Source organism: Rhinoraja longicauda, chromosome 4, assembly GCF_053455715.1.
Source record: "Rhinoraja longicauda isolate Sanriku21f chromosome 4, sRhiLon1.1, whole genome shotgun sequence".
NCBI classification, from domain to species: domain Eukaryota; kingdom Metazoa; phylum Chordata; class Chondrichthyes; order Rajiformes; family Arhynchobatidae; genus Rhinoraja; species Rhinoraja longicauda.
Window position 1 is genome coordinate 83,855,693 of NC_135956.1, and position 22,531 is coordinate 83,878,223.

The 22,531-nt window shown below is 44.4% G+C and overlaps 1 protein-coding gene across 16 annotated transcripts in view; it reads right to left on the bottom strand.

Moving 5' to 3' along the window:
- The window catches only part of LOC144592932 (band 4.1-like protein 3), a 477,619-nt gene that overhangs the window by 103,018 nt on the left and 352,070 nt on the right, over nucleotides 1-22,531 (bottom strand). For 15 of the 16 annotated variants that reach the window (XM_078398220.1, XM_078398224.1, XM_078398232.1 and 12 more), the window contains exons 2-3: nucleotides 15,923-16,108; nucleotides 11,473-11,682 (exon numbers count right to left, since the gene is read on the bottom strand). The exons of the other annotated variant lie outside the window; for it this stretch is intronic. In XM_078398220.1, coding sequence (XP_078254346.1) covers nucleotides 11,473-11,682; nucleotides 15,923-16,093 — 381 coding nt within the window. In that variant the 5' untranslated portion in view covers nucleotides 16,094-16,108. The remainder of the gene's footprint in view (nucleotides 1-11,472; nucleotides 11,683-15,922; nucleotides 16,109-22,531) is intronic. 16 annotated transcript variants of the gene reach the window in all.

Consider the following 22,531-nt stretch of genomic DNA (forward strand, 5'->3'; position numbering starts at 1 on the left):
ATAACTGCAGCGTATATGCCACAAGGAATCGAGGCCTCAACCTTTAAGCATCGCTCGATGCAGCAACATGAAAGGCTGATATAGAATTCTAGGCTGACAATGGGAGTGTGCGGGGTGTTGTGATGGGGGGAAGAGAAAGGAGGGGGAGAAGAATGGGGGAAGACATATCTACTGTGTTTGCGGCCACATCCCTCTCACCCTTTGCCCCTGATCATCAGTGCAGATCTGTGCAGTGTAGTACGAGTGGTCCCAAGCCACCTTGAGGCATAATGCTGTAGATACTACAACATGTACCTCTCTAATGTGCATGGCAACAATAAGCACTGAGAAACCTGCCCATAAAGGCAGTTGCACGATGGAGCCAGTGGTTCCTGGATTTACTGGGTTTTAAAGTGTACTTACTGGTCCAATTTCTATTGTTTAAGGCAGACATGAGCATGATATAGAGAGATGCATTTTTGTCGACACTTTTTGTGCTATGTTTAGTAACTTATTAACTTTATTTATATGCTGTAACTGTAATTATTTTTGTGCACAACCCGCAGGCATTGCCACTTTCATTTCACTGCACATCGAGTATGTGTATGTGACAAATAAATTTGACTTGACTTGACTTGACTTGTTTGACAATGATAATGTGTGCAAAAGTGACAGAAAACGCGCAAGTCATATCAAGGAGAAGCAGGCCAGGGAATTTGATATAGAGAGATGCACTTTGTAGAAGCAAAGAACTGCAGATGGTAGTTAATACACAAGAGGACACACAGTGCTCAGTAGGTCAAGCAACATCGAGACCCTTCTTCAGACTGATTTTAGAATAGGTCAATATGGGAAGGGGAGTTACAATGGTTAGCAACCTGGAGATCCACTAGGCCTTGGCGGACCAAGCGCAAGTTTTCATCAAAATGGTCACCGAGTCTGTGCTTGGTCTCACCCATGTACAGGAGGCCACATCTTGAACACTGGATGCAGTAGACAAGGTTAGAGGGCACGGCGGGAGGGGGAGTTAAAGCTGGAAAGGATGAGAGGCAGGTAATAGCTCGACACCCGCAGGGGGAATTTTCTGACTGGCAGATGGTTGGAACAAAGGCCAGAGATAAGAACATGTCAAGAAGTTGTCAGGGCAGCACGGTGGCACAGCGGTAGAGTTGCTGCCTTACAGCGAATGCAGCGCCGGAGACTCAGGTTCGATCCTGACTACGGGCGCCGCCTGTACGGAGTTTGTACGTTCTCCCCGTGACCTGCGTGGGGTTTCTCCGAGATCTTCGGTTTCCTCCCACACTCCAAAGATGTACAGGTATGTAGTTTAATTGGCTGGGGCAAATGTAAAAATTGTCCCTAGTGGGTTGTAGGATAGTGTTAGTGTGCAGGGATCGTTGGGCGGCGCGGACCCGGTGGGCCGAAGGGCCTGTTTCTGCGCTGTATCTCTAAATCTAAAAATCTTTTTAAAAATCTAAACAATAGGCGCGAGACATGTTTGAAGAGGAGTGTGTAAGTTAGTCAGAGAGGTGGAGCCGAAAAATGGAGAATTCAACATTCATACTGCTGAGTTACCAATGCAGAGTACGAGGTGCTGTTCCTCCAGCTTGTGTGTGGCCTCACTCTGGCAATGGAGGCGGCCCAGGACAGAAAGGTCAGTATGGGAAGGGGAGTTACAATGGTTAGCAACCTGGAGATCCAGTAGGCCTTGGCGGACCGAGCGCAAGTTTTCAGCGAAATGGTCACCGAGTCTATGCCTGGTCTCACCCGTGTACAGGAGGCCACATCGTGAACACCGGATGCAGTAGACGGGGTTAGGAGGTGCACGTGGAAATCTGGAAGGCTTGCAGATGACCATGGACTGAGGCGAGGCAGGAGATATAGGGACAGGTGATACACCTCCTGTGGTTGAGGGGGAACGTTCCTGGGGAGCGGGTGATTTGGGTGGGAAGGGATGAGTGAACCAAGTAGTAGCAGAGGGTGCAGCCTCTGCGGAGAGCGGAAAGGGGTGGAGATGGGAAGATGAGCCCAGTGGTGGAATCACGTTGAAGGTGGTGGAACTTTTGGAGTACCATGTGTTGGATGCAGGGGTTGCTGGGGTGAAAGACGAGGACCTGGGGAACTCTATTCTTGTTGCACCTGAAGGGAGGGGGGGGGAGAAATAGCAGAACTACAGGACACAGAGGAGATGTGTGTGAGGGATCCATCTATGACAGAAGGGGGAATAAACTATTTACTAAAGAAAGAGGACCTCTTGGATGTCCTAGAATGGAAAGTCTCATCTTCGGAGCAGAGATGGAGGAATTGAGAGTTGGTAGTAGCATCTTTGCAAGAGGCAGCGTGGGAAGAAGTGTAGTCCAGATAACTGTGGAAGTCAGCAGGTTTGTAGTAGACGTCAGTCGGTAGTCTGTCCCCTGTGATGGAGATTGAGAGTTCAAGGGGAGAGATATTTTAGAGATTGTCCATATGAATTTGAGGGCAGGGTGGAAGTTAGTGGTGAAGTTAATGAAGTCCATGGGTTCTACATGAGTGCAGTCATCGATGTAGTGGAGAAAGAGTTGGGGGACAGGGCTGGTGTACGCCTAAAACAAGACCTGTGCACATGGTTTGGTGGAGCCTTGGATATGGTGCTGACGTCGTTTTAATAGAATGCTGCCTGGATTAGGGGTATCAGCAAGGGGAGAGGTTGGACAGACTTGCATTGTTTTCTCTGGAACACAAGAGATTGCGGGATGACATGATAGAAGTATATAAAATTATGAGAAGCATAGATAGGACGGACTGTCAGAGCTAATTACCAGGATGGATGTATCAAATACTAGAGGGAATAGGTTGAAGATGGTAGGGGCAAAGATTAAAGATGATATGCAAGGAAAATTATTATTTTTGTTTACACACACACAGAGTGGTGAAGGCCTGGAATGTACTGTTAGAGTTGGTGGTGGAGGCAAATGTGGTAGTGGCATTTAAGAGGCTTTTAGATAGGCACATTGATATGCAGAGAATGGAGGGATATGAATTACATGCGGGCAGGTAAGAGCTGGTCTTGGCAACATGTTCATCACAACATTGTGGGCCAAAGTGCCAGCTCCTGTGCTGAAGGGTCCCAACTAGAAACGCCACCTGTCCATGTTCTCCAGAGGTGCTGCAGGAAAAATGTTCCCCATGTTGGGGGAGTCCAGAACCAGGGGACACAGTTTAAGAATAAGGGGTAGGACATTTACTACTGGATAGACTAGGCTTGTACTCGCTGGAATTTAGAAGACTGAGGGGGATCTTATAGAAACATATAAAATTCTTAAGGGGTTGGAGAGGCTAGATGCGGGAAGATTGTTCCCGATGTTGGGGGTGTCCAGAACCAGGGGTCACAGCTTAACGATAAGGGGGAAGTCTTTTAGGACCGAGATGAGAAAACATTTCTTCACACAGAGAGTGGTGAGTCTGTGGAATTCTCTGCCATAGAAGGTAGTTGAGGCCAGTTCATTGGCTATATTTAAGAGGGAGTTAGATGTGGCCCTTGTGGCTAAAGGGATCAGGGGGTATGGAGAGAAGGCAGGTACAGGTTACTGAGCTGGATGATCAGCCATGATCATATTGAATGGCAGTGCAGGCTCGAAGGGCCGAATGGCCTACTCCTGCACCTATTTTCTATGTTTCTATGTTTCTATTTAGGACTGAGATGAGGAAATACTTTTTCAGCCAGAGAGTTGGAATTCTCTCCCAGAGAAGGCAGTGGAGGCCATTTCACTGGAAGTCTTCAAGAGAGAGTTAGATTTAATTCTTAGGGCTAACAGAATCAAGGGATATGGGGAGAAAGCAGGAACAGGGTACTGACACTGATCATATTGAATGGCGGTGCTGGTTCAAAGGGCCGAATGGCCTACTCCTGCACCTAGTTTCTAAGTTTATATGCCCCAGACTTCTTCAGTCTGAAGAAGGGTCTCGACCCGAAACGTCACCCATTCCTTCTCTCCCGAGATGCTGCCTGACCTGCTGAGTTACTCCAGCATTTTGTGAATAAATACCTTCGATTTGTACCAGCATCTGCAGTTATTTTCTTATATTATATGACCCGCAGTTACTTAAGCACTTTGTTTCGTTTTGTGTCAACCAGCATCTGCAGTTCCTTGTTTTTACATCCTGTGCTGGATTGCTCAATGTTTGTTCTTCAGAATGGGTTAGATTGTAACACAAAATAGTCACGGTAACGTGCAGTAAACAGCTATTGTTTACCACTTTTAGACTTGCATCTTCTTCATAATAATTAAGGCATGGATATAATCTTTTATTATGATAGCATAGGATACATTTTGCAAATAAAATAAACTGCATTGCAAACCAAATGGGACTAGATATTCATTCAAATGCTTAAACATTTTGTGTTGCCGACAAATCCAACATATTTGTAAGAAAATAACTGCAGATGCTGGTACAAATCGGAGGTATTTATTTCACAAAATGCTGGAGTAACTCAGCAGGTCAGGCAGCATCTCAGGAGGGAAGGAATGGGTGACGTTTCGGGTCGAGACCTGTCTTCAGACTAGATGTCAGGGGGGCGGGACAAAGGAAGGATATAGGTGGAGACAGGAAAATAGAGGGCGATCTGGGAAGGGGGAGGGGAAGAGATGGACAGAGGAACTATCTAAAGTTGGAGAAGTCAATGTTCATACTGCTGGGCTGCAAGCTGCCCAGGCGAAATACGAGGTGCTGTTCCTCCAATTTCCGGTGGGCCTCACTATGGTATATATTCTCCAACTTTAGATAGTTCCTCTGTCTCTATCTTCCTGTCTCCACCTATATCCTTCCTTTGTCCCGCCCCCCTGACATCAGTCTGAAGAAGGGTCTCGACCCGAAACGTCACCCATTCCTTCTCTCCTGAGATGCTGCCCGACCTGTTGAGTTACTCCAGCATTTTGTGCTGCCTACAAATCCAACATTTCAGAACCATTCTATAAAATCATGTGCTCTCTCATGCTGTTGCAACCAATATCTCAATTTGACAAAATAGAAATAGACAATAGACAATAGACAATAGGTGCAGGAGTAGGCCATTCAGCCCTTCAAGCCAGCACCGCCATTCAATGCGATCATGGCTGATCAATCTCAATCAGTACCCCGTTCCTGCCCTCTCCCCATACCCCCTCATTCTGCCATCCTTAAGAGCTCCATCCAGCTCTCTCTTGAAAGCATCCAACGAACTGGCCTCCACCGCCCTCTGAGGCAGAGAATTCCACACCTTCACCACTCTCTGACTGAAAAAGTTCTTCCTCATCTCCGTTCTAAATGGCCTACCCCTTATTCTTAAACTGTGGCCCCTTGTTCTGGACTCCCAGGAAATGTTCCCAGAAAATGTTTTCTTGTTTAAAAAAAATCACTTTTGTAAATCGTGAAAAACGGCTTCACATACAGCATATATATGCAAGTTGGCAAATTAAACGTTTGTAAAATGGAGGAATCGCTGCACTGGTGGAGTCAAACATTGCCAAAAGAAACAAGGACTTATTGTCCTCAAATTAACACGGGCATCTGCAATCAAACGATTGTTAAAATACGTTGGGTGAATGACAGTGACTGCTGATACAGTCAGCTCCCACATACGTCACAGCGTGTTATATCAGTTTGTGCACCCACCGAGATACTCATCAGGAGCAACTGAGCAAATATAAAAGACGTGCCTGCTAATCTGTCGTTGTGGGACAATTACGTTGCCAATGATATTCTAGAACACGGTTGAATGATGCAAAAACAACAGCAAAGAGAAGCCAGTAATTTAACTTTTAATACCAATGAGATTTTTTGAAGACATTCAGCCAACTAATCAACAAGGGAAGTCAAATGCAATAAAATGTAGTCTCTCTACCAAATTTGAACAGTTCAGAAAGCATTTTTAATGGGTTAAATGTTTTTGACATTGCACTCAATACTAAATAGCCCACTAGTGCTAATACCATCATTTCCCCCCAAATAAAAAACAAAGTCAGGATTTCTGGGTTGCAGCCTTCGATGTCCACATGAGACTGAATATTATCCAACCAATGACAATTTAAAAAAAAACCCAGATTGCAATTAAAAACTTCACAGCTGCAATAAGTGGCTCCGAAATAAAAATAGAATTCCTAAAGAGCTTAGTTTCCCTCTTGGTTACCATAAATAAACACAAATCTCAGCACAGAAACCAACTGACAGTAAGTGGGGGAAGTGTTTCTACAAAGCCTGGTGCTGATTTGCAGTTTTCATGGAAAACATAGATTGTTTTCCAGATCACAGCTCGACAAAAAGCAAAAGAAAAGAAAATTAAAAATCACATAATCCCACATGATTAGAAACAAAGTATTCAGTCATCATAAAACCAGTGAACCCGATGATGAACAGGCAGCATCGAGGGCTGCTCCAGAAAACGGGTAAAAAAAAACTCAGAATCCATTCTATTCGGCATAAGAATTGGATCTGATCTCTTTACTGCAAAACTGTGGCACGAGTCAACTATTTCCTCCACAACAGTACAACTGGCTGGACTGGAGCCGTCATAACAGATTTTGGAAACTATATGGACAACACCCACATTAAGAAAATCTTCCTTGCAGAATTTACAAACCAATACCCAAAAATTTGAAATACAGAATTTGGGAAAAACAGCAAGTAAATAAGCACTTATCGTGTTTCTTGACCTACATATCGATGGCATGGCTTCTCTAAATGGAAAATTCTCGAGATAGACTGTTTTCTAGGAACACAAACTCCCCTAACATGTGGCCTACTCTTTCAAATGAGACAGAATAATTTTAAAAGCCCCCTAGTTTTTAGTTACACATTACCAATGGAAAAAAAAAAAACGAATTTTGGAAATAAAAAAAACAGAAAATGCCTGAAATATCAAGGTCAGGTTAAAAGCATTTTTATTTCAGGTTGATGACCTTCAATCAGCCTGGAGTTGACATTTTTTTTGGAGCTGGCATTAATCCCATATGCGGCAGAGAGGATACAGCTGCAATAGCTTTTAAAGCTTTTTAGCATTTAATCCCTGCTTTGTAACGTTTAGAGATGTGCAAAGCTAGCTTTTTTCTCAAACAGAGGGCTTTAGGTGCCTGGAACGAGCTGCCTGGGGTGAAGGTGGAGGCATGTGGCAGAGGTATTTAAGAGGCGTTTAAATGAGACGTGGATAGGCAGGGAATGGAGGGTTGTGGACCAAGCGCAAACAGATGAGGCGAGTCCATCTTGGAAAATAACTGCAGTTGCTGGTTCAAATTGAAGGTAGACACAAAATGCTGGAGTAACTCCAGCGGATCAGGCAGCATCTCGGGAGATAAGTCAATGGGTGACGTTTCGGGTCGAGACCCTGATGTCAGGGGAGGGGGCGGGACAAAGATAGGATGTAGTAGGAGACAGGAAGACAGTGGGAGAGCTGGGAAGGGGGAGGGGAAAGAGAGGGACAGAGAACTATCTGAAGTTGGAGAAGTCAGTGTTTATGCCGCTGGGGTGTAAACTGCCCAAGCGAAATATGAGACGCTGTTCCTCCAATTTGCGTTGGGCCTCAATCACTATCTTGGCATCAGTTCGGCAGAGACATTGTGGGCCGAAAAGCTTTACTTTTGTACTCTGTTCTATGTTCAAATGTGCCTTTTACATAGATTCACGGCTTGCAATGTAAAGAAAATACATCCAGATGTAAATTAATGACATCAAGGAACATTCTCAAATATGTGAATGATTATAGCTGATGACTCAAATTACAAAACGTTACAACTACAAATTATTTACTTCAATTCATTTTCATCTCTTAATCCTTAATTTGCTATTCCAGTTACTCAATCCAAATAACGGGTTACTTCAAGCTTTATTAACCAAACAATTATCAGCAATTTACGGTGTGCGTGCACTCACATTTAGAATGACAGCTAGAACAAATAGCTGTCATGGAGGGGGGGGAGAGGAGGGGGGGGAGGGGGGGAGGAGGGGGGGAGGGGAGGAGGAGGGAGGGGAGGAGGGGGAGGGGAGGAGGGGGAGGAGGGGGGAGGAAGGGGAGGGGAGGAGGGGGGGAGGGGAGGAGGGGGGAGGAGGGGGGAGGGAGGAGGGGGGAGGGGAGGAGGAGGGGAGGAGAGGGGAGGAGGGGGGAGGAGGGTGGGGGGAGGGGGGAGGAGGGTGGGGGGAGGGGGGAGGAGGGTGGGGGGGAGGGGGGAGGAGGGTGGGGGGAGGGAGGAAGGGGTGGGGGGGAGGGAGGAAGGGGTGGGGAGGAGAGGGTGCTCTACAAATGCAGCAGAGCTTTGGGCCCAACGGGTCCACTTGGTCTAGTCGGTTCCAAACTTGGGTATGTCAATCCTGTCAATCAGTTCCCTCCCCACAAGCAAACACAGCGTTTTCCTGGAGCTGACTTGCCCAAATGACTGGAGTGCCAAAACTATGAGCTGGTCAACCGCTTGCAGATCATCATCCACCTGACTGGCATTCCCTCCAACCCCAAATTGCACTGCATCAACTTGTCAAGCACCTGGTGTCAAGAGTAGGCAAATGCCACCACTTACAGATTCCTCTCCCCTTGCCATCCTGACTTGGAAATATACTGCCATTACTTCGCTGCAATGTAGCTTAAAATGCAGAAACTTCCTTCTTGAAAGCACTATGACCATGTAAATCCACACTGCACAACCCTAACCACCACACTCCCACAGCAATGAGCTATTATGGACTTTGCAGAGGTTGCACTATGCACATTGGCTTGTACTATTATGGTTTGGATACGCAGTATTACTGCTAATTTACCCGAACACACTGATTCAAAAGAAATAATAGGCAATTGAGATCAATCAAATTTTAAATTGGAACATTGTTTGAAGACACAGTGTTCACTTAAATGCTTTTGCAAATGGCAATTATCTTGATTTATCCCACCTTAATGGGTGCAGCTCACCAATGTCAATAGGTTTTACAGAAATCCATTGCTTAGTCCTAAGGGATTTGTGAAATGGTTTCCAAAAAAGTAAACACAACTAAAGTCAGCCTTCTTGGTGATGATCAGACATCTAAGCCACAAAGTTCAGAAGAGCTGTAGCCAGTCAAAAAGAACGCCTCAGACAATCAGAGGATGAAAGACACCCCCTACATGACTACCCTTTGCTACCTCAGCGTTTGAAATCACGCAGAAGTTTCCTCTCTTCTGTCCATCCCCTGGACTGCAGTGCATTGTCCAGAAGGCTCAAACTTTGGGAAGAGAGACTAGAGAAATCTCCGGAAGACATTCACACGGCAATCGATCCCTCTGAGAAACTCCCACCAGGTTCCACCCAACCGTGGATAACCTGGCGCAGTCTCAACAGACTGCGGACAGGCGTGGGGAGGAGCAAATGGAACATGGTGAAGTGGGGATGTACTGAAGATAGACAATAGGTGCAGGAGGAGGCCATTCGGCCCTTCGAGCCAGCACCGCCATTCAATGTGATCATGGCTGATCATTCTCATACCCCCTGACTCCGCTATCCTTAAGAGCTCTATCCAGCTCTCTCTTGAATGCATTCAGAGAATTGGCCTCCACTGCCTTCTGAGGCAGAGAATTCCACAGATTCACAACTCTCTGACTGAAAAGGTTTTTCCTCATCTCAGTTCTAAATGGCCTACCCCTTATTCTTAAACTGTGGCCCGGTGTTCTGGACTCCCCCAACATTGGGAACATGTTTCCTGCCTCTAACGTGTCCAACCCCTTAATAATCTTATACGTTTCGATAAGATCTCCTCTCATCCTTCTAAATTCCAGTGTATACAAGCCTAGTCGCTCCAGTCTTTCAACATATGATAGTCCCGCCATTCCGGGAATTGACCTAGTAAACCTACGCTGCACGCCGCAGCGTATTTAGAAGGATGCATTGACAGTCTCCACAGCCTTCTGTGGCAAAGAATTCCACAGATTCACCACCCTCTGACTTAAGAAATCCCTCATCTTCCTGAAGGAACGTCCTTTAATTCTGAGGCTATGACCTCTAGTCCTAGACTCTCCCACTAACGGAAACATCCTCTCCACATTTCACTATTCTGTATGTTTCAATGAGGTCCCCCCCCTCATCCTTCTAAACTCCAGCGTGTACAGGACCAGTGCTGTCAAACGCTCATCATATGTTAACCCACTCATTCCTGGGATCATTCTTGTAAACTCCTCTGGACTCTCTCCAGAGCCAGTACATGCATCATTCCACAGATATGGTGCCCAAAATTGCTCACAACAATCCAAATGCAGCCTGACCAGCACCTTATAGAGGCTCAGCATTACATCCCTGGTATTGTAGGTAAGCCCTCTTGAAATAAATGCTTCATTACAGTCAGAAGCGAGGAAATTCACTGATGGTCACAATGCTCAATTCCATTCATAACTCTTCAGAAAGTACAGCAGCCCATGGTTGCATACGGCAAAACCCAAACCTACATTCGGGCACAGGACAACGCGTAGCAAGTAACATTTGGATCACAAGGGCCAGACAAGAGTGTCAAGAGTATTTAATTGTCATCTGTACTGACAAGAGAATAATACAATTCTTATTTGCAGCAGTTTAACTGATCAGTAAATGCTCCAGGACAGATAACATACAATGCCCTCCATTATTTCCATCCTCAAGTGCCTTCGAGGAGATTGACAAAAATATCCTGATATTTTGTGAAATGCCGTTCTTGTTACCCCAGGCAAAACATCAAATGAAATGTTTTTCGGCATTGCTCGCGATACGACGGAACTTTATTTATCCCAGGAGGGAAATTGGTCTGCCAACCATCATAAAACACAAGACACATGAAATTAAAGTGACGATTGGAAAGGATTGGGGATGTGCAAAGATTTGGTGGGGGGGGGGAGGGGGGTCAGTCTACCCCACGACTGAAGGGGGAGGAGTTGTGCAGTTTGACAGACACAGGGAAGAAGGATCTCCTGTGGCATTCTGTACTGCATCTTGGTGGAAGAAAGATGCTCCATATATGTCATTTACACATCCTGGCAATATATTTCCTCACCTCCACATTTCTCTTGCATTACATTTAACTGATTTATAAATACACAATAAGGGCAATTAAAAAGATCTACATTGCTTGCACAGATGTATATGGCAATATACTTCCAATTTCACATCACCATTCACACAGCAGCATCTGTCACCAACTCCACAACAACGTCAGAAAACTGCTAATTACTTCTGGCAGCACTTTAGGAGCCCCCTAGTAAACCTTTCCTGTAGTAAAACTATGTCCACTTACCAGTGTGTCCCAAATGGCCCTTTTCACCATGCGCTATGTCTGCTCATTAAGAATAGCTTGAAAGTTTCAGAATGAAGCTTATGGATATTACACCAGGGAGAGTGCAACGAAAAAAAGATCTGATTCGAGGTTCGAACCAACTGTGCAGCACAGCAACGGAAGGAAATGCAAACTCTGTCAGCTGTACATGTCATTCAGAACATAAAGGACATGCACCCAAGTTGCTAACGAGAACGTCGATAATGAGAGCAGGAATAATCTCCTTACCTCAACCTCACAGGTGTGTTCAGAGCCATCCAGAAGGGTCACTTTGCACAGCATGTTCTTTGGCTTTTTTACTGCTTTCAGAGGTGATTTGGATAACTTGCTGGAAGAGGATTTTTGGGAGAGCTTGTCGTCCTCGGCTTGGTGGTCTTCCTGCTGGCTCACAGCAAGTTTGCCGGATGCTCCGTCCGCCTCTTTCTCACATTCACCGATCTAATTTAGACAATCAGGTGGTTAGTCGTTTAAAAACATGACCCATGCAAATGCTCAATGTCCTCACAAACCACAGCGTTTTTCTCACAAACATCAATTTAATCAAGAAAAACATAACTGAAACTACATTCAATGAGATTCAGTTAATGTAACCTTATATGGGCAAGTATCTCATTAGAAGTCTGGGAAAACCAATTTAGAAAATCAAAAAAGGATGTAGCAAAACTGTTGTGCATTTTATCTCTATCAGCCCTTCACCAGGGCCACCTAAAAGAAATCTCATCATTGTTTCATTGCCACCACCTCTGGCAATACCTTCATCCAAGATTAAATGACACCAACTGCCCTCATTGCACATTTGCTAATTAGAGGATATAGTCTTTGCTTGCCTCTTAGAAGAAATAGTCTTTGCTTATCCATGCTGGTAAATTTCTGTATTTTTACATTTTCTATCCTATGCCTAGATTCCTTAGCGTGCGGTAATATTACATTTTGGGTTAAAAATCAAGTACCGTATTCCACAGCAATACCTTCCTTTAATATTAAGCTGCCATCTAGGCAGTAGATGGATTGACATTTGTGGGTCAGTCGACGTGCAGAGTCATCCAAGGAACACATACCCCTTTCAATCAGTTAAGGAAACACTCAGGTCAACAGCTGACTGAGAAACAGCGAAGCAACAAACAGGAAGATTAGAGTGCACGTCTCAGCTGGAGTTTAAAACCAGCGCAGGCTCAATGGACTGAATCACCACCTTCTGCTCTGCAGTATTTTGTGAATCTAAATATACTTTTTGCCTGCTTTTCTCAAGATGTTCCAGCTACACCCAGCAGCTACAGCTGTTATGCCTCGTATTATCCTCTGGCATCTGCACTATACTGAAAGGTTTTAATGTCATTTTACATAAGAGGGTGCAAATTGCTCACGCTACTCTAGCATTGACTTAAAGACTGCCTTGTTTGGTTTTTATTTTGTAAACACCGATGTTTTATGAATACAAACTGAAGGTGTTCTCCAAGTCCACTTCACTTTGGCAGCAACAAATTGATGTTGCATATCATAACGGAAAACCAAATAAAATGATTACCAAATACGCATCCAAAACGTCAACTCTTTTTAAAAAATTGTGTAATCCTCATTAACCAGAGTCTGTGCATGCAAACCTTCTATTCACGCTGCTACAATTCCTGTTCATTAATATGGTGCCCCACGAGATGTTATCAAAAACCAGTGTGAACAAAATAAACACCGCACCGAACGCCTTAAAAAAAAATTACCTACATCTTTCTGGTCAGTCAGAAAAGTTGAACTGTGTTTAATCATACGTGCAAATGCAACTAGCTCACAATCATCAACTTTTCCATTCTAAATCAAGTCATGTATGGAAACCAAAGGAGATGGGGCATACTCCACGAGAGGGGAAATGAATGTCAGACATGAAATGGAAGTCATTGACTGAACCTAAAGGACATTAGCACAAGAGCACAACATTCCTCCCCCCAGCTCTCCCTCTGCAGACCTTGGCAAAACCATTTCATGCCACTTGAGATTAGTATTGCCTGGCGAATGACAGACTTTTCTAATTAGTAGGACACCTGTAGTCGGGATGGAACCCGGGTCTCCGGCGCTGCATTCGCTGTAAGGCGGCAACTCTACCGCTGCACCACCGTGCCATCTGTCTGCAGTTCCAACCAACACCTCATATATTCCCTTGGGTAGCTGACCACACAAGCTGCACGTTGGTGTCTCTAATTTTAAGTAGCTTATACAAACATTCCCCTCCCCCAATCATCTTTTTTACCCTCCCCCTCGCCCCTCCTCGTGTCTATCTAACCAACACCTTCGCCTTAAGTTCAAGGTGAAGGGGGAAAGATTTAATAGGAATCCGAGGGTTAACCTTTCCACACAGAGGGTGGTGGGTGTATGGAACGAGCTGCCGGAGGAGGTAGTTGAGGCTGGGACTATCCCATCGTTTAAGAAACAGTTAGACAGGTACATGGATAGGACAGGTTTGGAGGGATATGGACCAAGTGTGGCAGGTGGGACTAGTGTAGCTGGGACATTGTTGGCCGGTGTGGGCGAGTTGGGCTGAAGGGCCTGTTTCCACACTGTATCACTCTATGACTCTATGACTTGCTCAAAATACAAACTAGACCAGGTACAGGCAATTCTTTGTCTTCTTCATTTCTCTGCTCTGAGATTGCACAAATATTCACTTAATTTTGGAAAATTTAGTCCAAAACCATGAATAATAGAGGACATGTCAGGGAGTAGACACAAAATGCTGGAGTAACTCAGCGGGTCGGGCAGCATCTCTGGAGAGGAGGAATGGGTGACGTCACTGAGTTACTCCAGCATTTTGTGTCTACCTTCGATTTAAAAACCAGCATCTGCAGTTTTTTTTCCTACAGAGTGATTGAAGAAGCCCTAGTGCATGAACTGCAGACATATTTTCAACACTGCATTAAAATTACATGCATCAAATGGGAAACCTGTGATTAAAAAAAGGGAGCACATTTTCAACCAAGTCGACCACTAAAAGCTGCCTGCTCTCTTGCTTGAGTCTGGCACTGGCAGCATTGTCCAAAAGAGCAAGTTTCCGAAAGAAACTGTGTCACTGGTTCCACAAAAGTAGGGTGAAGTCAGCAACCCCCCCTGCAGTTTGCATGAAGTTTAATGTAAAGCAAGGTGTTAAAAGGAGGCACAAGATTATGAAAGTAATTTCACCTAATATGATCTACACTAAAGGTTTAGGAGAGGACTGAAAATAATTCCTGTACTTTCAGCAGATATCATCCCAATAGGCGTCTAAACTTATGAGATGATCAAAATGTTATAATGCATTCTATTTTCTTCCACCCCCTACAACAGATTGCAAATGGCACCACTTTCAGCAAGTGGAGCTCCCCCCACACAAACCTCTACGAGACAGCGGAAACCTTTTTACAATTGTCATCAATTACCTGGGCGACATTTCCTCCCACCCTGGCTTTTGCAAAGACACTATATCTCATTGCCAATTCCTCCATCTCCTCGGCATCTGTTCCCAACATGTAATTTTCCATGCTGGGACATCAGAGATGTCCCCTTTCTTCAGCAAATGCAATTCTCCTCCTCCCTTCCCTCCAACACTTGGTGTCCTTTTGTGCATTAGCAAATTTGCAGATGATACAAAGCTGGGTGGTAGTGTGAACTGTGAGGAAGATGCTATGAGGTTGCAGGGTGACTTGGACAGGTTGTGTGAGTGGGCGGATGCATGGCAGATGCAGTTTAATGTGGATAAGTGTGAGGTTATCCACTTTGGTGGTAAGAATAGGAAGGCAGAGTATTATCTGAATGGTGTCAAGTTAGGAAAAGGGGACGTACAACGAGATCTGGGTGTCCTGGTGCATCAGTCACTGAAAGGAAGCATGCAGGTACAGCAGGCAGTGAAGAAAGCCAATGGAATGTTGGCCTTCATAACAAGAGGAGTTGAGTATAGGAGCAAAGAGGTCATTCTGCAGTTGTACAGGGCCCTAGTGAGACAGCACCTGGAGTACTGTGTTCAGTTTTGGTCTCCAAATTTGAGGAAGGATATTCTTGCTATTGAGGGCATGCAGCTTAGGTTTACTAGGTTAATTCCCGGAATAGCGGGACTGTCATATGTTGAAAGACTGGAGCGACTAGGCTTGTATACACTGGAATTTAGAAAGATGAGAGGGGATCTTATCAAAACGTATAAGATTATTAAGGGGTTGGACACGTTAGAGGCAGGAAACATGTTCCCAATGTTGGGGGAGTCCAGAACTAGGAGCCACAGTTTAAGAATAAGGGGTAGGCCATTTAGAACTGAGATGAGGAAAAACTTTTTCAGTCAGCGAGTTGTGAATCTGTGGAATTCTCTGCCTCAGAAGGCAGTGGAGGCCAATTCTCTGAATGCATTTAAGAGAGAGCTAGATAGAGCTCTTAAGGATAGCGGAGTCAGGGGGTATGGGGAGAAGGCAGGAATGGGGTACTGATTGAAAATGATCAGCCACGATCACATTGAATGGCGGTGCTGGCTCGAAGGACCGAATGGCCTCCTCCTGCACCTATTGTCTATTGTGTATTAACCAGCATCTGCAGTTTCTTGTTTCTGCATTAAATTCAGCACACTTCCTGCACGTAAAGCGATGACAATAACTTTGCAGCCTTGCAATTTTTAAGAACTTGAGCCTTAAGTGGCTTCCATCTAAAAGAGATAGCATGAACTGCGACTTGCCAGCTCTTTCCTCTCGGAGGTACCAATTGCCGCTGGGATCCCGTCAACCCCGTCTGCCTGCTGAGGCTCAGCACTCTCCTCTTGCTCAGTTGCTGCCTCTTTCTTTTCAGCAGCCTCCTTCTGTTCTTGGTCCTGCTTAGATTCAGAATCTGAACCCGGTTCCGTTGTCATGGTTGTGAATTATTCCTAGAAAACAAATTTGTGAAGAAAAATTAGTTTATCGCGCCTCATGCACACAAAAGTTGATTTATTTATTTTACAACTTCTAAGCATGAAGAAGTTCTCTAGCGAGGGATAGGACAAAATAATCCGGTGCAGTGACACGTACCTGGCAGTGTAAGAAAATAACTGCAGATGCCGGTACAAATCGAAGGTATTTATTCACAAAATGCTGGAGTAACTCAGCAGGTCGGGCAGCATCTCAGGAGAGAAGGAATGGGTGACGTTTCGGGTCGAGACCCTTCTTCAGTCCTAGCAGCATCCCAACACTAATTAAAATAATGCAGGACGCTTTCAAGAGAGAGTTAGATAGAGCTCTTAATGATAGCGGAGTCAGGGGGTATGGGGAGAGGGCAGGAACGGGGTACTGATTGTGAATAATCAGCCATGAGCAGATTGAATGGTGGTGCTGGCTCGAAGGGCCGAATGGCCTATTCCTGCACCTATTGCTATTGTCTAAAATTGTAGCTGAGAGACACCGTCCTCTCATTTTTTCTATTCTTTACTCAGGCACGGTTCAGGGAGTAGGTGCTAAAGCAGGAAAAAAGCCACACTGAACATTTTTTACTGGAGTTCTAGGTTTTGCAGTTCTATGACTAGGCCTTTTTGCACACAAATGCGAGGCATTTGACGAAAATGAGGAGACCATGCACAAACAGTTTCCAATTATTAGAGTGATTAAAAGTTGAAGCCCAGGCAAAATCTGAATTAAAAAAAAAAAACTAGACCAAGTGGACCCAAACCTCTCCTGCATTGGTGCAGCACCCTCTCCTCCCCCCCCCCACTCCATCCTCCTCAACCCCCGTTATCCTCCCTCCTCCCCCTCCCTCCCTCCCTCCACCCTCCTCCCTCCCTCCCTAGGAGATAGATTTAAACTTTAAATTGTGAATAACTTTAAAAATATAACACTGGTTTCAATGAAACTTCTTCCATTAGCACCAAAGGGACGACGGTGAGTAAGGTGGGCCTGAAATTGTCACGCTATCGTGTACCGTTTTGGCTGTAGTTCAGGAACAAACAAACAAACGAGAGTTTTAGTATATAGATGGAAGAGAGCAATGCCCAATTTAAAAAGCCATTTCATCCACCTTATACATCATCTCGAAAACATTTCTACTGAAATCATGATCTACATTTTTTTAATCATTTCCGAAAGCTAGTAACTCAACTATCTGGTCTGTTGACCTTCATAGAAATTGTCACTCATTTCCAAAGATTTTGAATGACATCCTGTCGCACAGAAAATCGTGATTCCCGTCAAACCTAATCATTTCTCAATCCTACGATATGTAAATGATGTTATATGTTGTAGCAAAATGGACTTCAATATTTCAGTTCTCAACTTCAAAAATCCTACACTTTCGCACCAAAGTAGAGTTTACATACTCGCTGCCATGCCAATAGTTTTAGTCACATTGCCTATGGTGCAGGTATTTAGAACAGAAAAGGAGATCCTGTTTATCATTTCCATCAAAAAATCTTCTAAAGCTTATTTCCAAAAATGGCATATTTCTTCTTATCATTTTTATATGTGGTGCTCTGACCTCGGAAAAAGAAAATTCCAGGTTCTCTCTGCAGAAGATGACATTAAAGTCAATGCTAACACTACACTATCGTGCCACGTGGGTGCTGCATTGTCAGTAGTGCCTCATTCGGACGAGGTATTAAATGGGTACATGCAGAAAATCAAGTATTGCTTCAAAGATGGCAGGTGTTATTCCTGGCATTGAAGTTGTTTGTCTCTCACACAACATGAAGAAGGGTCTCGACTCGAAACGTCACCCATTCCTTCTCCCCAGAGATGCTTCCTGACCCACTGAGTTACACCAGCATTTTGTGTCTACCATCGATTTTAACCAGCATCAGCAGGTTTTTTTTCCTACACATTAGCAAACGGATTGCCAGCTAATTACTCCACCACTGCCATAGAGCACATTATAAACAATTAACTGCTCTGATTCCAACAGTTGTTTGCTAAACAAAAAGGCTCCAAATTTGGATTGACTTGAAAGTAATAAAATGCACTTTAAATCTCCAATGAAAGCTCTTTTTGTAAGCATTATCGGAACACAAGTAGTTGTTTGCAAATTAAAATGATGGTTAAATCATTTAAAGTTTATTTGTAATTCTTAGGGTAACACTATGGACGCAGTGGTAGAGTTGCTGCCTTACATTGCTTGCAGCGCTGGGGACCAGGGTTCAATCCTGACTACATGTGCTGTCTGTACGGAGTTCGTACGTTCTCCCCGCGACCGCGTGGGTTTTCTCCGAGATCTTTGGTTTCCTCCCACACTCCAAGGACGTACAGATATGTAGGTTAATTGGCTTGGTGTCAGTGTAAATCATCCCGAGTGCGTGTAGGATAGTGTTAATGCGCGGGGATCACTGGTCAGCGTGGACTCGGCGGGCCGAAGGGCCCGTTTCTGCGCTGTATCTCTAAATTAAACTGCAAATTCTACAATATCCCACAATGATTATAAACATGACTTCCAATCCAGTCTACTCATTAGTCAAGAAATGCAGTCAATATGGGAAAAAGCTTTCTTATTTACATTTACAACATGCATATTGTCATGGGCTATGTAATTCATACTCCAAACACAAAAAATACTGTAAAGAGACCAGTAATTGATCTAAGTCATCATAGGAACAAGCAGATTATTTTAAATATTGGCAAATTTCAGTTTACTACTTCCCAATTCAAACAATTTTGGAACCACATTCTGCTGCTTTTAAATACAACAAATCTTGGAGGGGGAGAGGAGGGGGTGCTGCACCAATGCAGGAGAGGCTTGGCCCCAAAGGGTCCAATTGGTCTAGTTACAATTAAAGATTGCCACGGGTAAAGAAGTTTAACAGCATTGCTCAGTTCGTAATCTTATGGATGTAGACTAATCAGATTCCATTACTCACTAGGCAAGACTGCCCATGGCTATTTTCATGGATTTTGGCCAAAGTATCTACCATGAAGGGGGACACAGTAGTTTAGCAATGTTAGAAGCGCTCTGCTAAACTGCAGTCTCAGTTATCGTTCGTCCGTTCCCCCCGTCGTCCCCCGCCCACCGTGATTAGCTTATCCCACCCTCCTGCACTCCACAAGTCCTTCTAAACCCTGCATCCAAATAACTCTTCTTGCTGCGCACTGCTGTCTTGCTCCGCTTAATAACTCCACTCGAAGTAACTCCACTTGCTGTGCTCATCCAGTCTGACGAGGTACCACATTGGCCACTCCTTGGTACCCGTTAAATGAGGCTCAGCCATTTTTTTATTTTTTTTTAAACAGCCCTCCTTCTGCAATCTCCTGTGCACTTGGTAATGGACTCTGCCAGACATTTGAACTCCGGTTACACATTTTAAGCATCCTGCATCAAAATTCAGACAATCATTTCTCCAGCTCTCTACTTACGCGTCAAAAATCAGCAACTTAAACTCCCAGCAGCCAGTACTGCATGTAAAATACAAGCTTGTTATGAGGACCAACACCAATACGGCTGCCCCTGTAGATTTACTGGACAGTTGGAGGTGGGTGTGCCAGATGAGGCAGAGCAGTTACTACCAAAGATACTAGAGGAACAAGATAGACCACTCGACCCTAAAGACCGTAGTATGTCACGGCGTCATTTTAGTAGGCAGAAACTTGCAGGAACATTTAAAAAGAAAAATAACAAAAATCTGTGAATTGATAGATGAGATATATATTGCATTTTAATGGTATCATCACACATACGGTCCCCCAAAACACTGATTACACTGCGAGAGGCATGACGAACGGCGGGTTTTGCCTACTAAAATGGCGGACGTTACGCTCCTTTGCCTACTACACTTCAGTATAGGCGATTTCAAAGGAGTGGTCCATCTTGTTCCTCTAGTATCTTTGGTTACTACAAAATGGGAGCATAGACCCTTTTGAATGGCAAGTCTGTTTCTTTCCTTGTCACTGTTCATGAAATTGGATAACCTCAGCATTTAAAAATAAAATTTTCTGACACTATCAATGTTCCGCAGCCATGACAATACACAAACTTGCTGCTGGATCATGTGTGCCTGTGCGGAGATAATTCAGCAGAATGTAGTGAACCGTGAAGCATGACTACAACTAAGACCATCTGCAACAGAGCATCCAGTTGCAGCTGCCCTAAACTAAATTGGATTAGCGCCCATGAAACCAAGTGTGCATTTTCTGTTCCATTCTCCCAAGAGGATTCTTTCTCCCATTTCAACATGCTAGATGATTAGAACAAGAGTACTTAATGCAGGTTTCACTGCCCTCATTACCAATCAGGCATCTGCTCCTTGGAGATAACTGGATATGGCCTTTTTTGCAGAGGCATGCCTGGAAACGGCACAGATGTGTTCGCTCTCTCAGAATGATGTCAGTACCCCCCCCCCACAACCATCAGACGGCAGGAAAACCAGCCAGAACGAAGGCGAGCAAGACACTGAAGCATCAAATGTTGTGAAAGTAGCCGTGGGGCTAATCTTTGATGCAAGATGAATAGGCCAGGCTATTCCAAAGCTCCAGAGGCCCACTCAGACAAGTCAGCTTCCTCATATTAAAACGATATATTACTGCAGGAGCATGGCTACGCAAGGGAACTAGCATGCTGAAACACACCAAGCACACACATGCCATACAACTAAATTGGTTTAATTTATTGGTTCTTTTGCAGATTCTCAGCAGATGCAAATTAAACCCGACAATTTTTATTTTTATAGCATGAAAATTACAGCTCGAAATCTCTGTAAATGAGAAGCTCCTGACACAACCCAGGAACTTGCAGACAGCATCGGCCATTACTGCCTAATCGGTGTTCAAAGAGATGAAAGGAGGAATGAGGTATTTTTCACATTTGTCCTTCTATAAAGGGACTTCTATTCGACTGAACCGTTGCAAACACATTTCTTTAAAATTTGGTTTTGGGTCCAATGGCTGCAGATAACACGAAAGCTCTTCTGATCCAAAAGTCTGGATAGAAATTCTCCGAAGTCCGTACAGAAATACTCGTCTTTGAAAGACAGAGCCCACATCAGTTGACTTCACCTCCCACATTCAGACGAGTGAGAGTTCATCAGCAAAGATAACCAAGGGGAAAATTCTCATGAAAAGTGGAAAGGTTCCAACAAAATCTGTGGACATCAGCAGTTGCATCTTCCGCATCATCAAAAATCCCATGTTATATTTACACAACCAATTGGCAGTTTATCCTTGGAAAAGCACTCTATTCAAAATGTTGGGAGTTCAGCAGCAGCTGCAGTACAATGTGCCAAAACCTTCAACCTGAAGCCCAATTAGTTTATTGACATTTGCAGCAACCAAAACGCAAAGCTTTTGACAGTGTTCAAAATTTATCTAGATCGCAATTTTGCTTTCAGAAAACCTCTTAATGCAAAAAGCTTTCTTATTAGGGAGAAAAGATAATAAATACACACAGCTTTACCTGTCATATATACACCAGGATGTTATGAAATTCCTGTTCACATAAAGCTCACAGAGTCAACAGTCAACATAACGATAAATACAACAATAAATAAAACAAATGCTGAACAGCACAATGGTGAAAGCTGAAGTACTGCAAAAAAAATATTGAATTATGGATAAGTGCAGGAGGAGGCCATTCGGCCCTTCGAGCCAGCACCGCCATTCAATGTGATCATGGCTGATCATTCACAATCAGTATAATAATGGAATAGCCTAATCAGATAGAGTTCAGGATAAGAGTACATGCCAGCATCTCCGGAGGTTAGTGCGAAAGACGCGATTGGTCCAGGAACAGAGAGCACGGCACGGTGGCGCAGCGGTAGAGTTGCTGCCTTACAGCGAATGCAACGCTGGAGACTCAGGTTCGATCCTGACTACGGGTGCTGTACTGTACTGAGTTTGTACGTTCTCCCCGTGACCTGCGTGGGGTTTCTCCGAGATCTTCGGTTTCCTCCCGCACTCCAAAGACGTACAGGTTTGTAGGTTAATTGGCTGGGCAAATGTAAAAATTGTCCCTAGTGGGTGTAGGATAGTGTTAGTGCGCGGGGATCGCTGGGCGGTGCAGACCCGGTGAACCGAAGGGCCTGTTTCTGCGCTATATTTCTAAATCTAAATCTAAAATCTAAAATAAAGCAGTTCAACACAGAAAATATCTGTGTCGAACATGACAGACACCAAGCTGAACGAATCTCACCTGCCTGCACATGATCCATACTCTGGATTTCCATGCTCATATCTAACACCACTATCATATCTGCCTCCACCATCACCCCCGGCTGCATATTCCAGGCACCCACCAGCCTCTGGAAAAATTAATCGCCCTGCACACCTCCTTTAAATGTTACCACTTTCACCTTGCAGCTATGCCCTCTAGCCTTTGACATTTCCACCTTGGGGATGGGTGACTATCT